The sequence below is a fragment of the Pelecanus crispus genome, chromosome 2 (assembly GCF_030463565.1).
Source record: "Pelecanus crispus isolate bPelCri1 chromosome 2, bPelCri1.pri, whole genome shotgun sequence".
In the NCBI taxonomy this organism is placed as follows: domain Eukaryota; kingdom Metazoa; phylum Chordata; class Aves; order Pelecaniformes; family Pelecanidae; genus Pelecanus; species Pelecanus crispus.
Genome location: NC_134644.1, coordinates 175240881 through 175258347, shown reverse-complemented (window position 1 = coordinate 175258347; position 17467 = coordinate 175240881). Strand labels below are relative to the sequence as shown.

Below are 17467 nucleotides of genomic sequence, written 5' to 3'. Positions count from 1 at the left end.
CCGCTGCAGCGTTGCTCGGAGCTGGAGAGCGGGGGGAGATTTCTGCCCTTGGCTTAAGCGCCCTCCGGGACGGGCAGAGCGGTTTTTTGGGGGGTGGGGGGGAGAGGACGGGGCCGGGGCGTGAAGGAGGACAGCCCAAACGTCGGCTCTGCGGACGCCGGAGGAGCTGCCCGCCGGGCCGCTGGCTCGGGCTGCGGTGCTGCCGGCTGTTCGCCGCGGCGCTGAGCCGTGCCGGAGAGCCCCTCGCGAGCCGCCCTCTGCCCGCCCGCGCATCCCGCAGCCCCCCGCTCCGCTTGGCAGCCCCGCCACGCGCCCCCCGCCCCTTTCTCTTTTCCCCTCTTTCTCTCACAAGTGTGCCTTGGTCTCACCCCAATTCATGTGTGTTTGTATTTTTAGGGTGATTGAGGTACTGCGCCTCTGGCCGTGGAAGCATGTCGGGGCCAGTGCCGAGTCGGGCCAGGGTCTATGCAGACGTGAACACTCAGAGACCCCGCGAGTACTGGGACTACGAGTCGCACGTCGTGGAATGGGGGTACGCCTGGGAGATAGGAGGGGGAACCCACGCCAGGGCCCGTGCGCGAGCGCCGCCGCCGCCGCCGCCGCCGCCGCTCCCCTCCTCGGCGGCGCGGGGGACGAACGCCCTCCCGAAAGCAGGAGGGCAGGGGCACCCGCTGACGGCCGCGCGGAGCGGGGACCGGCGGTTCGCTTTTCGGCGTTGCCGTCCGGGCGCTGCCTGGGGCGGGCGGCGGTGGGAAGCGGGGGTCTGATTTCCCGGGGAGCCCCGGGCTCGAGCCCGCGGCTCCGCGGCGGCTTTGCAAGCGGAGCCGCTTGTATTTCGGCTTTTAAAATAGAGCCGGGCGCCTGGCTTTAAGCACAGAAGCGAGCGCTTAATTAAAGCGGCGTGGTAAGGGTCCGGGTTTTATTGCTGGGAAGGACGGCTACGCCAAAAGACGGCGGCCTCCGCGCCGCTGTCCCCGGGGCGCTGATGGGAATAACTGGGAACACCGGTGGGAAAGCTTGGGAACGGTCCTGGAGCGCAGAGGCGTTTGAAAGGACGGCGGTGACAGTCTGGTGACTATTTTTTTTGGAGTTCCCTTGAGGACTCGAGTCTCTTGAGACCTCGAAGCCGACCGGTTGATTGTTTTACACGGCAGCTGGCTTGGCGATGGGCCGGATTGCCGCGGCGCTTGTCAGCGGGAAACCCTCCCCTCCTCGAGCGCATCCCCCTTCCCGGGTGCTTTCGGGCCGAAGGAACGCTGCCCGCCAGGGACAGAGGCTGCTCTTTGTTCGGTAGTTGCGGTAAAAACCTGGAAAATAAAAGTCTTTTTATCTGAGGCCGCGGCGTCAAGCCGGTGCCTGGGCGGCGAGGAGGCTGTCGCGGTGCTGCGGCTGGCGGCGGGGCTGCTGCCGGGGCCGGATTAGGAGCCCTTCCCGGTGCTCTCCCTCCTCTCCGCCCAAACCCCGGCGAGCGGCAACGCGCGCCCGGCGCTGGTACCGGCGACCTAGAAATGCAAAGCTTTTTATCCACTTCCAAATCCCCTGCGCCAGGCAGAGCCCTGCGGAGCCTTCGGTCTCTCCGGGATGGTAATTCCGTTTCTTCTGCGAGCATCCTGGGCTTGGGTTTTTTTTTTGTTTGGGTTTTTTTTTCACCCAAACAATCCGTGCAGTTCATGTTTTCCCTGCCGTTGCCTCCGGTTCCTAGCGAAGACTAATGGATCCTCCCCATCCGTACCGCGCGGTTCACCGCGCTCCCTCTATTCGCCTTTGCCGAGCGTAACCTCGGGTTAAGGAGCGAAGCAGCCTGGCGCGGTCGGGTTGCGCCGCGGCTCCGCTGCCCGTTTCAGCTCTCCTTCTCCTCAGGTGCTGACGAGTCATCTCCTATATTGTCTCTGCTAATTAGCAATTTGTGAAGTCAAGCTTTCCAGCCTGTCATTCCCTTTCTTTCCCCAATTTGTTTATCAAATCCCCGGGGGGCCCCTGTGCCTTCCCCTCCTTGGCGTAGCAGAAATAATTGCCGATACTTCTGCTGCTCCCTTCAGTCCCCTCAGGTGACTTGGGTTAGGATTTAAACACGTGGAGGACTTAAATTTTGGGGTGTTGGTCTCTTCTCCCAAGTAGTTAGCGATAGGATGAGAGGGAATGGGCTCAAGCTGCGCCAGGGGAGGTTTAGGTTGGATATTGGGAGAAATTTCTTCACGGAAAGGGTGGTCAAGCATTGGAACAGGCTGCCCAGAGAGGTGGGGGAGTCCCCAGCCCTGGAGGGGTTCAAAAAACGGGCAGAGGTGGCACTGGGGGACATGGTTCAGTCTGGTCTACCCTTGACTGGTTTAGTGTGGACTTGGTAGTGTAGGTCAATGGTTGGACTGGACGATCTTAGACGTCTTTTCCAACCTAAACGATTCGATGATTCTATTCTAAATACGTTTTAATGGGTGCGAGTCGCTTGCGGTTTTTTTCTGATTTCTCGCACGGAATGTTTCTTTTCACAAAGCCTTGGGCGTGCGAGATCCTTGCCGCCTCAGCGTAAAGGAGGGGTCCTAGGGGAGTTTTTTGATGTCGGGTATTTTGGCAATCTCTGCCGTTCGCGAAGCGCTGGTGGGCTCCGGAGTTTCAGGTGAGCTAGCCCTCGCAGCCCACCGCCTCCCCTTTCGTAACTGAGAAGAGGGGAAGGTGGAAAGGCGTCGTCTCCGCACCACCCGTAGCAGAGCTGGGAGGAGAACCGAGGCCGGGAGGGAGCGCGCCCGCGTCGGGAGTTGGCAGAGGCGTTTTCGGCGCGCCGGAAGGCTTTGCCTTGCCGGGTTGCGGCGCGTGCAAGCCGGGGGTGGGGGGGTTGTCCCCGAGCTCCCCGTAACGCCTGTTGAGGTCTGGTGTCCATCTCCGCGTGGAAAGTGCTGAGCCGGCGGCGCTGCCGGCAGCGCTGCGCTTCGCCGGTGCTCTCCGGTCGTTGGCCGGCGGGTTTGCATGGTCCTCTGCGGTGCTGGCTGCTTCTCGCCAGCCGTAGGCGCCGTGGCGATCTGCTAGCTCTCCGTTTACCGTAGACTGACCCGCAGACCTTGCCCTTCCCTTGGGAGAAGCGTTGTCTCTAAAGCAAGCCGTGCTTTGTTTCGAGCAATCTCCTCATCTCTTCTTTCTCTCTTCTCTCAAAACAGCAACCAAGATGACTATCAGCTCGTGCGGAAACTCGGCCGTGGCAAATACAGCGAAGTCTTTGAAGCCATCAACATCACCAACAATGAGAAAGTGGTTGTGAAAATCCTCAAGGTAGGTGTGTTTGCTCACCCCTTTGCTCCTCTGCTGAGGCTTCTGCGTCTTCCCCTCCCTCGCCTCTTCCTGCCGGCTGCGTTTGAAGCGCTCTGATCATATTTGGATCATCTCGGCCGAGGAAGACATCGGCCCCCAAGGCAAGCGTTTCAGCGAGCTTGTCTCCTTCCCAAGCAAACCAGAGATCGGTGCGGGGAGGCAGGGATCACGTAGGCGCCGTGGAGGCAGAAGGGAAGTCCCGTGCCTCGTACGGATGTTCTGCCTGCGTCCCCGTTGCCCTCCCTCTCTGTCACCCGCTGGTGTCACCGCGGCGAGGTTGCCGTGGGTGGTGATCTCCCGACGGAGGGGAGGCGGCGCTCCGGGACTGCGGGTGCTTTAGGCTTTTCTTTGGGCCTGTTTCAGGTCACAAGCTCCACCGGTTCGGCACAAATACTTGGCTTGTTCTGAGCCAAGTTCATAAAAATCCCCGTGCTGGCATTCGTGGAGTGCAGCTCCCTCCCCGAGCGAGGAACACGGGAGCCCAGGGATCTTCCCCGGGAGGAGCGGAGCAGCATCTCCCAACGGAAGGTCGTTGCGGCGCGTGATGTCTCGGCCCCGTAAGTCGGAGCCGATTTCTGCCCTGGGATGAGCTCAGGTACACCCGCGTGTCCCGGGAGCTCGGGCAGGGCACAGAGGCATTCCCCAGCGCTAACCGAGCCCTGCTTCTCCCGTTTCGTCGCTCGTTAGGCTGACGGGCCGTGTTTAGGCTCGTCGGCTTGTGGTAGCGAGCTAATTTCTGTGGCGTCGCCAAGCCACGGGTGTTAATTATAGTCTTTAGGATGAACGAGTTATAAAATATGGGGACGGCCTTAAGACTGTTGCCTTTGCGGGAGAAGCGGTGAAGGTGGAGGGAGCTTAGCAATTCCGGAGCACAACAGAAATCCGCGTTAAGAAAAGCTCGGGATGGGTTACGAGTGAGAACGTGAGAAACGCCCTCGTTAATATATTTGCCCTGTATCTGGCCCAGCCTGGGATGGAGAAGCAGAAAGCCAGCTTGAAAGGCAGAATCATGGAATCATGGAATCGTTGAGGTCGGAAAAGACCTTGAAGATCACCCAGTCCAACCAGTAACCCAACACTACCAAGTCCACACTAAACCAGTTTAGGGGAGAGTCATAACTTCGTGTCTCCTGGCTTGGTGGCTAGATTAGTTTTTTAATGAAAGTAAAACCCAGGAATCACTAAGGTTGGAAAGGATCTCTAAGATCATCAGCCCAACCATCACCCCAACACCCCCATGCCCACTAAACCATGGCCCCCAGTGCCACCTCTGCCCGTTTGTTGAACCCCTCCAGGGCTGGGGACTCCCCCACCTCTCTGGGCAGCCTGTTCCAATGCTTGACCACCCTTTCCGTAAAGAAATTTTTCCTAATTTCCAACCTAAACCTCCCCTGGCGCAGCTTGAGCCCATCTCCTCTCGTCCCATCACTGTTCCTTGGGAGCAGAGCCCGACCCCCCTCCCTGCCCCCTCCTGCCAGGAGCTGCAGAGCGATCAGGTCTCCCCTCAGCCTCCTCTTCTCCAGGCTGAACACCCCCAGCTCCCTCAGCCGCTGCTCCCAGCCCTGTGCTCCAGACCCTGCCCCAGCTCCGCTGCCCTTCCCTGGACACGCTCCAGCCCCTCCGGGTCCTTCTTGGAGCGAGGGGCCCAAAACTGGACACAGCATTCCAGGTGCGGCCTCCCCAGCGCCGAGCACGGGGGGACGATCCCTGCCCTGCTCCCGCTGGCCGCGCCATTCCTGATACAAAAGAAAGAGCATCGCGTCTTCGGAGGCGGGAGGGAGGCTCGGGTCGGCTTCTCTGAGCACATCCAGAGCTGTCTCCCCACCGCGCTCGCAGAGCGAGCGTAATTCCCGGGACAGCTCGGGCTGGGGACTGGTTGGGAGCCAGCACTGAGGAGTTACAGAGGCACGGACGGGCTTGGCTGCCAGAGCTGTTTCACCGGATTCTGCTTTTCTTGGGTAACTGTTTCCAAAGTCTCAGTCAAAGGTTTAATCTGGGACTTGAAGACACTTAAGCTTGCTCTTCGAAACCTTTTTTTTGTAGTAAAATAACCTCCCAGCGGCCTCCCCAACGCAGGAAACTCCGTTCCTTCGGAAGCGGAGAGCTGCTAGACGGACAAGCTCGCGGGACGCCGTTCTCCGGGGTGATGGAGGCACGGCGTCACGCTCCCTCCGCTCTTGCGTGGGGCTGGGCGATGCTGGGTGCCTCGGGAGGCAGAGCCGGACGCAGGCCGAGGGAACGCGCCCGCTCGCCGCCGTTCCTCTCGCGCGACCGAAGAACCGCGGGCTCCCTCGCCGTTCCCCTGCCGCGTCGTGCCGTCGCGCCGGACGCGGTCTGCCTGCTGGTAACTGCCTCTCGTTTTCTGTTTTCTCAGCCCGTGAAAAAGAAGAAGATCAAGCGCGAGATTAAGATCCTGGAGAATCTCCGAGGAGGCCCCAATATCATCAGCCTGCTAGACATAGTGAAAGACCCCGTGGTAAGGAAGGGGAAGGGGCAGCTCTGACCCCCGCAGCCGGCAAGGTGCGAGGGATTCCGTCGGAATCCTTCCCGCCCGCCCCGAGTTAAGAGTCTCTCCGAGCTCGCGCTGACTCCCTGGCCCGCTTGGCATCCGTCTGGCAGCTGAAATCAGCCCGGGGAGATCTCTGCCCGTGTTTCCCCGCTCGAGCGCTGCCGAGACGGCAAACGAGAGGGTAGAAATGGAAGGAGAGTCTTTCTGGCTGATCCAGCAGCGGCAGGTGGAGGAGGGCTGCGCCTACAGCGCCGTCCGCTCTCAATCCCGAAAAAGCGGCTGGGAGCAAGGGATGCCTCGAACCACCCGGGTCTTGCGCAAGCATCGGGCTGCTTTCTCTTCGCTGGGTGACGCTGCCTTGCCTTCGCGAAGGCCGAGGGGAAGGACGGGCCGCGGCCAGCGTGGCCGAGTCAGCGGAGAGAGCGGGAGGAGGTTGGGGTTGTTGCCGCCGTCAAACCGGTCAGGCTTTCCTCCGCCGTCGTGCCTCGGTGCTCTGCGCTGCGCTGAGATCCCGCGCTCCTCCCAAAACCAGCCGATGTTTCCTTTGTGGCGCTGGCCGGTCTCCCGGCTCTTGCCCAGCGCTGGCTTTCACTTCTGTTATCCCCACGGCGTCGGGGTATCCCGCTGTCCCCGTTGCTTTCTGATCCGGACAGTGCGATCCGGGCAGGATTGCCGGTTCGGATCGGTCCTGCTGTGCCCCGCGTCGGGCGGGGAGGCAGGCGGTGCTCGGCAGGACCCCGAGGGTCTTGCAGAACCCGCTTTTGGCAGGGGGAGGTGAGAGTTTTGCACGGGCAGACTGATAAAAGCCGTGGTGTCCACGGAGCGCGGCTGAATTTCTCCGAGGCCGGCGACATCGTACCGCCCGCCGCGCTGATTAAAAAGCTGCGTTAGGATGAATTAGCAGGGCGTATTTGAGCCAGCTTTAATCCTCCGCCGGGCCGTGAGAGGCAGCTGTTTGTGGGGAGATAGCGGCGAGCGGGGGCCCTGGGGACAGGCTCTGGCTCCGCTGCTCCGTTTCCAGACGGGGTCTGCGACGCTGGTGACGTTTGAGGTGACGGATCGCCTCGCAGGGAAGGAGAGCGGGCGCGTTACGCCGCCGGCGAGCGGGGCCGCGCTCTCGGGAGCCGGGGCGCGGGCTCTCGAGGCGGGGCGGGCGGCTTTTTTTGGGGAGCGGCGCGACGGAGGACCGGTGGGGCTGCTGAAGGCGACGGCCTCTGCGCAAGCGCTCGGGGTGGCCAAAAAGGGGTGACCCGGTCTCCTGGTTTGTGAGGGGCTGTGCGGACAGGGAGGGGGGGTTTCTCCCTCCACGCAGACTTTGGGAGTCCTGCCCGGAGGTCCGGCGTCCCGCTGCGAGGAGGAGATCGAAGAGAGAAAGGGAAGGGGCGCGGAGAGCCCTACAAAAACAAGCCCGAAAACGTGGCGCAAGCAGCAGCAGCTCGCTCGGCTCCTGGGCCTCCTCCGCTTACGGCGTCTCCGAAAACTCGGCAGCTTGGGAAGCCCCGGCCGGGCAGCTCCTGCTGCTCCCGTCTCCTTTTTGCCGGAGTTTCTATGAAGTCTTTGTGCGATGGGGTTGCTGCCGGCGGAGGCAAGACACGGGAGCCCCTTCCCAGGGCAGAAGCCGCAGCTCGCCCTAGCCACGCTGGCAAGCACCGCTCTTAGGAACCAGCCCTCAAGAGCTCCCTCGCTTCCCACCTCGCCCTGACCCGGCTTTGCCGGCTCCCGTTCAGCTCCCAGAGGTGGGCGCGTCGATCCGATGGCAGGAACGGGGAGGTACCCGCGCGCGGTGGGGTAAAGGCGCGGCTCCCCGCGCGCCGCCGGCTGCCGCTGAGCGCTCCTGCGGCCGCGTGTGTTGCAGTGCAGGCAGGAGCAGGAGGGCAGGAGCTGCTGGCGGGTGCTGGAGGGCCCTGGGCTGGACGCAGGGCAGCTGCCTGCCTTTTCCCGCACCCTAAAAAGAAAGCCTAAACCTCTCTCTTTTTCCTTCTGTCTCTCGACCTGATGCCGCCGTCCTGCAGTCTCGGACGCCTGCCCTGGTCTTCGAGCATGTCAACAACACAGACTTCAAGGTGAGCGACCGCCGCCGTTGCAGACACCTCCTGAATCTGATGATGGTGGGGATAGGATCATCAAATCATAGAATCGTCGAATCACTGAGGTTGGAAAAGAACTTGAAGATCATCCAGTCCAACCAGTAACCCAACACTACCGTGTCCACCACTAAACCAGTTAAGGGCAGAGTCATAATTCCATGTGCCCTGGCTTGGTGGCTGGATTATTTTAATGAAAGTAAAAACCAGGAATCACTAAGGTTGGGAAGGCTCTCTAAGATCATCAGCCCAACCATCAACCCAACACCCCCATGCCCACTAAACCATGTCCCCAAGTGCCACCTCTGCCCGTTGGTTAACTGGGAGAGCTCTCCTGGGCTCTGCTGCAGAGCAGGCATCGTGCCCTGGCTACCAGAGGGATTCCCGACCCGCTCTGACGCTCTCCCGTGGTGGGGAGGGAATGGTCCGAGGTTTCAGAGGCACGCGGTGTCACAGAAATGGCTGGCATCGCTGCCTCGCAGGGGCTGGGGGATTCGGCGCTGCGGCCAGCTGCTCTATTCCACATTTCACAGTGAAGGGAAGAGCCAGGGGTACAGTGCCGCTGTTAGGGATTGTCCCGGCGGATCCTTAAATCTCTCCTCTCGGCCACGCTGCTGCAGCGATTGCCCGTCACGGGCTTGTATTCGCAATCTGGTGTTGGCCAATTTGCCGGCTGAAATGTTGGATTAGTTGAGCCTCGTGTCCCCGGAGCCTGGGCTGAGTGGAAGGAGATGAGGAGGGTTATCGGGACGGGCTGTAGGAGTCAGAAAACCAGCAGCCGCTTTGCCCGTGGCTGCTCCCTTCTAGTTTTCAGTGAGAAATTAATGCGCCGTAAGTCCTGATGTGACCCTTTTCCCACCCGATGCTTGTCCCCGAGGCTGTCTCGGGGAATCGCTCTCTGGGTTTTGCGAGGGCGCGCTCTCTCATCCTCGTCCCCTCTCCTCAGGATGGGAAAGCGAAGCCTTCCAGGTGCGGGAGCTCGGATCTGCCTGGTCCCCTCCTGGGTGGAAGCTGGGAGGGCGCGTGTTGGTTATCCAGCCTCCCCTCCCGGCTCTTCCCCGTGGTGAGCTGGCGGTTCGCGGGTGGGGAAATTTGGGGTACAAAGTGGGTACAAAACTCCCCGGGCGCTGTCTGGCCAGTTGGTGCCCCTGGTCGACAGCGGCTGAACATGAGCCAGCAGTGTGCCCAGGTGGCCAAGGTGGCCAAGAGCATCCTGGCTTGTGTCAGGGGTAGTGTGGCCAGCGGGAGCAGGGCAGGGATCGTCCCCCCGTGCTCGGCGCTGGTGGGGCCGCACCTGGAATGCTGTGTCCAGTTTTGGGCCCCTCGCTCCAAGAAGGACCCGGAGGGGCTGGAGCGTGTCCAGGGAAGGGCAGCGGAGCTGGGGCAGGGTCTGGAGCACAGGGCTGGGAGCAGCGGCTGAGGGAGCTGGGGGTGTTCAGCCTGGAGAAGAGGAGGCTGAGGGGAGACCTGATCGCTCTGCAGCTCCTGGCAGGAGGGGGCAGGGAGGGGGGTCGGGCTCTGCTCCCAAGGAACAGCGATGGGACGAGAGGAGATGGGCTCAAGCTGCGCCAGGGGAGGTTTAGGTTGGATATTGGGAGAAATTTCTTCATGGAAAGGGTGGCCAAGCGTTGGAACAGGCTGCCCAGAGAGGTGGGGGAGTCCCCAGCCCTGGAGGGGTTCAAAAATGGGCAGAGGTGGCACTGGGGGACATGGTTTAGTGGGCATGGGGGTGTTGGGGTGATGGTTGGGCTGGTGATCTTAGAGATCCTTCCCAACCTCAGTGATTCCTGGTTTTTACTTTCATTAAAAAATAATCCAGCCACCAAGCCAGGAGACATGGAATTCTTCCTCTCCCCTTAACTGGTTTAGTGGTGGCCTTGGCAGTGTTGGGTTACTGGTTGGACTGGGTGATCTTCAAGGTCTTTTCCAACCTCAACCATTCCATGATTCCACGATTCCATGAGTTGCAGCTCCGTGAGTGTCAGTTCTGTGGCCGAAGCCTCCACGAGGAGCCCGGGCACCGCACCCAGGAGCGGTGGGTAAACACGCTGTGTTTTCTTAACCTGATTCTTGTCTTCATTCTTCCAGCAATTGTACCAGACGCTGTCTGATTTTGACATACGGTTCTACATGTACGAAATCTTAAAGGTAAGCTCCTGGGGGGGGACAGCTGGGAAATCCACAGTCCCTAAGAAAGTCCTTGCTCAAGCAGAGACCTGCTGCTAAATCTTCCCCCCCCCCGCCCCCGGGGGAATCTGCGCTGTAGAAGTGGGAGGTAGAGAGTAGAGTTCATTTGGCTACTAAGCCCTGCTGGACGGTTGCCCAGCCATCCACGTGGGCCACCGGGCGAGGGGAGAGGCTCGGAGGCAGGTGCTAGCGAGTGGCTCGGAGCGCAAGGTCACCGTGTCCTTGAGAAGCAGAAGCCATCTTATTTCTCTCCCCGCCATCCTCTTCCCAGACTTTCGGCCTCCGCTGGGACCTGGTATTGGAAGCGGCTTTGGTTGCAAGGTGGCACCGGGGCCGTGCCGGAGCCTGCTCCGGTGGTCAGCCGAGGGGGTCCCGAGCGTGCCGAAACCCTCTCCCAGAGCGCTCCCTGCCCTGTCCCAGCCATCCCCGCCGGCAGAGACCGGCCAGGATCGGCTGCAGCGTCCCCGCTGCAGGGCTTCAGTCGCAGCAGGCGCTGCAGGGAGACGGCAGCCTTTGAAACGAGGGCTGGAGATCCCTGGGGAACGTGTCCGTGCCCGTAGCTTTTAGCCGAGGCGGCTGGCTGGCTCCGTCCCCGCGCAGCCTCCGGCTCTGTCCTTCACCGCCGGCCCTGCCGCCTCGGGCTGCGGGCTCGCTGCCCGATCCTGCTGCCGTGCCACGCGGCGGCAGGCTTTCTGACGGCGCCCGTTCTTGCCCGCAGGCGCTGGACTACTGTCACAGCATGGGGGTCATGCATCGAGACGTCAAGCCGCACAACGTCATGATTGACCACGAGCACAGAAAGGTACGGTGAGGCCCCGCGCCCGCCTCCCTGCGGAAAAGGGAACGCGGCGCTGGGCTGGTTCTCGCTGCCTGGATCCGCTTCTCGGAGCGGGGAGGCTCAGCCGTGCCGGCTCCCGCTCTCGCCGTCCAGGCGGGCGCGAGCAGAGACCGTGAGCTCTTCTCCCGACTGCTCCGCCCCCGCCTAAGAGCCTTTTGGCGGGCAAAAACAACCGGCGCTTTGCTTTTACCCGCTTCCGCGGGCTCCCGTCCCTGCGGGCCAGCACGGACTCATCCCGCATTTAGCTGCTGCGCACCGTCGCGGTTTCGACAGAGGAACTTCCCCGGCACGCTTAATGCCGCGTGGTCCTGCCGGGCTCCGGCTCTCCGCACCCGCGCTCCGAGCCCGTAGGCAGGCAGGAGAGCGTTGCCTTGAAGTCCCAGTCCGGCCCTCGTTAGATTTGGGCCCCAATGCGGGGAGCAGGCGGGGGGGGGCTGAATTCGCAGCTGCTTGTTTGGAAAGAGAGGTGACCGTAAAACCCGCACCTGCGGCCAGTAAATTCCCTTTATTAGCCACCTGTGCGGCCGTAACGCTTGTAAACGTAACTTTAGATTTCTTCCAGCACCTCTGTAGCAACTGGCCAGCTGGGACTTTAAATAAAAAAGACTTCAAAAGGCGCCCGCTCGGACGGCGGGAGGCTGGGCCTCTCCCCGCGGCACGGGCAAAGCCTCTCGCGGCCGGCAAACGGCTCCGTTATCGGAGCGGGAAGGGCCCGAGCGTGCCCCTTGGCCACCGTGCCCTTTGCAATCCTCCCCGTCGTCGCAGCCCGGCATCGCCCTGCGCCAGAGCGGCTGCGCCTTGCGGTACGCGCCGCGCTCGCAGACATCTGAGCCGAGCCAATCCTTTCCTCCTCCCCCACATTAATATTAAAAACCACTGGAGAGGCTCTTTGTGCACGGTAGATGTCAGGTAGCTCGATTTTAATACGACTTCTGGCATAAGCCAGCATGGCTTAGGTGCCTTTTCTACGCGGTAGGTATAAAGCTGCCGGAAAGCCGTAATTAGAGACTAATTATCACTGGTTCGCTGTCAGAGCGGAAGGCAGCGCCGCACAGGTTCCGTGGGGATCGCCCGAGGCCCGGTGTCGGTATCGATGACCTGGCCGACGGACCAGAGAGCGTGCAGGTTTTAACGAGCGAAAACGGGGAGGGCTGCGAGTCCCCTGGAGCTCAAAGCGATCCGGACGGGTTGAAGAAAAGATCTGAAAAACGGGGGTGAAATTCCTGAGGGGCAAATGCAAAACCCGAGGCCGGAGCGCGAGTAGTGGTGGGGGCAGGCGCAAGGACGGGCATCGCCCCGAGCCGGGCGAGGGGGCGGGGGGAGCAGCAGCGCTGGAAACGCGTGTGCAGGGAAGGGCAGCGGAGCTGGGGCAGGGTCTGGAGCACAGGGCTGGGAGCAGCGGCTGAGGGAGCTGGGGGTGTTCAGCCTGGAGAAGAGGAGGCTGAGGGGAGACCTGATCGCTCTGCAGCTCCTGGCAGGAGGGGGCAGGGAGGGGGGTCGGGCTCTGCTCCCAAGGAACAGCGATGGGACGAGAGGAGATGGGCTCAAGCTGCGCCAGGGGAGGTTTAGGTTGGATATTGGGAGAAATTTCTTCACGGAAAGGGTGGTCAAGCATTGGACCAGGCTGCCCAGAGAGGTGGGGGAGTCCCCAGCCCTGGAGGGGTTCAAAAACGGGCAGAGGTGGCACTGGGGGCCATGGTTTGGTGGGCATGGGGGTGTTGGGGTGATGGTTGGGCTGATGATCTTAGAGATCCTTTCCAACCTTAGTGATTCCTGGTTTTACTTTCATTAAAAACTAATCCAGCCCCCAAGGCAGGAAACACGGAATTAATTCTTCCTCTCCCCTGAACTGGTTTAGTGGTGGCCTTGGCAGTGTTGGGTTAATGGTCGGACTGGGTGATCTTCAAGGTCTTGTCCAACCTCAACCATTCGACGAGTCCATGATTCTAAGGGCTGCCGCAGAGGCGAGCGCGAGTGGCGGGCCGGGGGCGCGCGGGGTTGCGTGCCCCCGTACCCATGCGCTCCCTCCCCTTCTCCTCCAGCTGCGCCTGATCGACTGGGGGCTGGCGGAGTTCTACCACCCCGGCCAGGAGTACAACGTGCGGGTGGCCTCGCGGTACTTCAAGGGACCGGAGCTCTTGGTAGATTACCAGGTACGTCCCGGCCCCTCCTGCACCCAGCGCATGCCCGGCGGGTTACAACCTGCACGGCCCCGCTACGGCGCACGCTGGCTGCCACGGTTCTTGAGCAATCGGCGCAACCTGCCCGGGGTGAACGTGTGCCAACAGCGGGGTGAAGTAATTGGGGAAGGTGAGAGAAGAGAATATCTGCCCGGCCTCCCAAACAGCCCTTGGGGTGGCTGCTCTTGGCTGGTCGGCGCCTGGCTTTTCCGCCCGTGACCCATGAGCCCGCGTCGAGTTTGGGGTCTCGGCCTGAAGCCTGTGTTGGAGACGGTCCTGGGCAAAGCGGGGGTGCGGAGCTGCCGCCCCGCGGCACCCGAAACCCGCCCTCTGCTCCCTGCCGCCCTCTCGGAGCGGGCTCGGTGCGCGGTCGCAGCGGCCCGGTGGCTCCCGGCGCTTCGCTGACCTCCCCGCTCTCTCTTTCTCCCCTCGGCTTTTCCAGATGTACGACTACAGCTTAGACATGTGGAGTTTAGGCTGCATGCTGGCCAGCATGATCTTCCGGAAAGAGCCCTTCTTCCACGGTCACGACAACTACGACCAAGTGAGCTCCGGGGCAGCACTCTGCCCGCTCCCCCCGCCATCACCCCTTCCTCCCGCGGCCCTTCCCCGGGGAGCGCGCCGTGAAGCGAACCGGCGGCGCCGACACCGCTCCTCGTGCGCCGCCTCCGTGTGCTGCCCCGTCCCACACCCCGGGGGTCTCGGTGCTCCCCGCTTCTCCCACCCCTCTGCTTTATCTGAGGGAGGAGTGGGTGAGCTGGCAGCTAAACCGGGAGCGGGGTGGCTGGGCAGGGGAGCGAGGGACTGGTTTTACTGGGAGGTGCTGGCCCGCGCGCTGCCGGAGGGGGCCGTGGCCGAGGCGCAGGAGCAGCGCGCTCCGTTTCGGTGACACCAGACGATGCTGCGGCGGCGGCGGCGGCGGCGGTGGTGGTGGGGGTTCGTGCGCCGCGGCTTCGGAGCTGGCTGGCGAGCGCGGAGACGCGTTTCTCGGTCGCACCGCTCCCGTAAGCTCGGCCAGCGAAGGCGGGCGTTGCCAACTCCACCGCAAAGCGGATGATCGGGGCCTGCGGGAACCTGCGTTTGTGGGATCCGGGCTCCCCGCTGCACCCGCCCTCAGGGGGAGGAGGGGAAAAAAAAAACCAACAGGGCGCCTGGCTCCGCTCCAGCTCCGGAATGCAGGCTCTGGAGCACCTCGGGGCACGCGTTCGCCCTTCCCTGCGGAGAGCAGGAGCACGAGGCAGCATGGCACGCCTCCGCGCGGCTTCTGGCTGCCCCGGGGAAGGGTTGCAAGGCCTCGCCTTCGCTTTCCAGCCCGGAGAGGGCCGGGAACGCGTCCTTCCCCAACCACGAAGCTCCGCCGAGCTGTGTCCTGGCTTGGGGAGCGGAGTGCCGGGACCTGCGGGTTGTGGCTGGGCTGGCAGGAGCCCCCGTCTCTGCCATCGCCCTCAGCGTTGCTGCTTTTCCACCTCCCCCCCCAGCTCGTGCGCATCGCGAAAGTGCTGGGGACGGAAGACCTGTACGACTACATCGACAAGTACAACATCGAGCTCGATCCCCGCTTCAACGACATCCTCGGCAGGTGGGTGCGCGGCAGGCGGGGAGCCCCGCGGCCGGCGCTGCCCTCCCTCCCCAAACCTTCCCTCCCCACGGCCTGGCCTCGCTGCTGCCAGAGCTGCCGGCTGGCGCGGTGCCGGCTGTACCGGCCGCGGTGCCCCACGTCTGGGCGCGGAGCCGGAGAGGGCGGCGTGGGAGGTGAGCTGGAGGTGCCGGCAGCAGGGCACGGTGCTGACGCCCCTCTCCTCCTCCTCTTCCTCCTCCTCGCAGGCACTCGCGGAAGCGGTGGGAGCGCTTCGTGCACAGCGAGAACCAGCACCTCGTCAGCACCGAGGCGCTCGATTTTTTGGACAAGCTGCTGCGCTACGACCACCAAACACGACTCACTGCCCGGGACGCCATGGAGCACCCGTACTTCTGTACGTCTGCCCGCACCGCTGCCTGCCCCGGCTCCTCGGGGCTGCCGCGATCCCCTCCCTGCCCCTACCCTCACCCAGAACCTGTCTCCTCACCGCTGCCGGCACCGGGCACTGCCCGGCACCACCCCGACGGTTCCCCTCATCTTTTTGGGCACGGGCAGCGCCCGCAGCGCAGCTCCGGCCTTGCGGGCTGCCTCCCGTCCGTCCGGCTGGGCGCGCAGGGAGCCCTCTCCGACCCCCCCCGTTGCTTTCCGCTCTACCCCACAGATCCCATAGCAAAGGACCCGGCAAGGATCGGCCCCTCGGCCGGACTCTCCGCCAGTAACACGCCTGTCAGCTCCTCCAGTATGTTGGCAGGTGAGCGCTCGAGCTGGCGCCGATCTCACCGGGGGGCTCCGGGACCCCCTCGGCGCCGAGCGTCGCCGGCGCCAAGCTCTCCTGACGCCCCGCTCGCGCTCTCTCTCCCTCTCCGGCGCAGGTATTACCTCGATGTCCGCGTCCCAGCCCATCGGCAGCCTGGCCGCGTCGCCCGTCATCTCCTCTCCCAACGCTTTGGGCTCGCCGGTCCCCGCTGCGGCCGGCGTGCAGCCCTGAACTCGCCTCTCGACCGCCGCCGGCTTCCCGCAGCGCCGAGGCCGGTGCCGCGCCTGCCTTCTGCCCTCCTGCCTGCCCCTCGCGGGCTCCGGCCGCCCGCCGGCAGCCCCTGCCCAGAGGCAGAAACGGGGCACTCTGGAATTTTATTTTTATTTCTGTTGAGTATGGAAAAAAAAAAAAACCACCCACACCAAACAAAAGAGCAAAAACGTAGGATCCTTCTTTTTTTTTTTTATTTTTTTCCCTCTGTGCAGTAACAATATCACACTCTGGCGATGGACCAAGGCTGATCTCTGTTGTATCTGTGTCAGGGTATGGCGTTCCCTGCGTTATTCTCATGAGGATCATGGTTAGTGACGCAACTACAGTGTAGAAATCTAAAATGAATAATAAAATTTATTTTCTATGTCCCTAACAGCAGGAGCGACAGCTTCTTTTTGGGTGGGGCCCAGCTTGCCCGGAGAGGCGATGGATGGAAACCATCGCTGGCCGCCGTCGCGGTCCGGTTGGCCGGGGCGGGGGGCTCCGAGCAGCCCCACGGTTGCAGATCCCTTCGGACCCCAACCCTTGCGGGACGGGCGAGGGCAGGAGCTCGCCGCAGGGCGAACGTCGGGGCCCCCCGCGGCACCCGGGAGAGCGGGGACCGGGGCAGGGGGGAGAGGTGGACGCCAGGCAGCTGCTGGCAGCGCAAGGGGCTGGGAGTTGCTGTTGCTGCTGCTGGAGTCGCTCCCGGCCGCTCCTGGCAGCTCCGGAGCTGAACAGTGGAGAACCCAGGGCCAGGGGAGCACCCAGAGCTGGGGGAGCAGCACCCAGAGCTGACAGAGCACCTAGGGCCGGGGGAGCACCCACAGCTGGGGGAGCACCCAGAGCTGGGGGAGCAGCACCCAGAGCTGACAGAGCACCTAGGGCCGGGGGAGCACCCACAGCTGGGGGAGCAGCACCCAGGGCTAACAGTGGAGCACCCAGGGCCGGGGGAGCAGCTCCCAGGGCCAAAAGCAGAGCACCCAGGGCCGGGGGAGCACCCAGGGCTAACAGTGGAGCAGCTCCCAAGGCCAGCAGCAGAGCACCCAGGGCCAGGGGAGCACCCAGGGCTGGGGGAGCAGCACCCAGAGCTGACAGAGCACCTAGGGCCGGGGGAGCACCCACAGCTGGGGGAGCACCCAGAGCTGGGGGAGCAGCTCCCAGGGCCAAAAGCAGAGCACCCAGAGCTGGGGGAGCAGCACCCAGGGCTAACAGTGGAGCACCCAGGGCCGGGGGAGCAGCTCCCAGGGCTGGGGGAGCACCCAGGGCCAGCGGAGCAGCACCCAAGGCCAGCAGCAGAGCACCCAGGGCCAGGGGAGCAGCTCCCAGGGCTGGGGGAGCACCCAGGGCCAGCGGAGCAGCACCCAAGGCCAGCAGCAGAGCACCCAGGGCCAGGGGAGCAGCACCCAGGGCCAGCGGAACACCCAAGGCTGGCGGGGTAGCACCCAAGGGCGGCCACAGAGCACCCAGGGCCAGCAGCAGAGCACCCAAGGCTGGTGGAGCAGCACCCAGGGCCAGGGCAGCAGCACCCAGGGCCAGCGGAGCACCCAAGGCTGTTGGAGCAGCACCCAGGGCCAGCTGCAGAGCAGCCAGGGGAGCACCCAGGGCCAGGGGAGCAGCACCCAGGGCCGGGGGAGCACCCAAGGGCGGCCGCAGAGCACCCAGGGCCGGGGGAAGCAGCACCCAAGGCCGGCCACAGAGCACCCAGGGCCATCTCGAACTGCAGGGCGGGGTCCCAGCTCCTTCCCAGGGAAGTTTTTTTTTCCAGGCTCCGGCTGCAG

General features: G+C 63.3%; 1 protein-coding gene across 1 annotated transcript; it reads left to right on the top strand.

Moving 5' to 3' along the window:
- The first annotated feature begins 431 nt into the window (after nt 1–431).
- Nucleotides 432–15665, top strand: LOC142592852 (casein kinase II subunit alpha-like). The gene is made up of 12 exons (XM_075704546.1): nt 432–532; nt 3150–3261; nt 5675–5776; nt 7822–7872; nt 9982–10041; nt 10799–10882; nt 12961–13071; nt 13541–13642; nt 14577–14677; nt 14923–15071; nt 15339–15428; nt 15550–15665. The coding sequence occupies exons 1-12, from the start codon at nt 432–434 to the stop codon at nt 15663–15665; spliced, it is 1179 nt and encodes a 392-aa protein (XP_075560661.1).
- The last annotated feature ends 1802 nt before the right edge of the window (nt 15666–17467 follow it).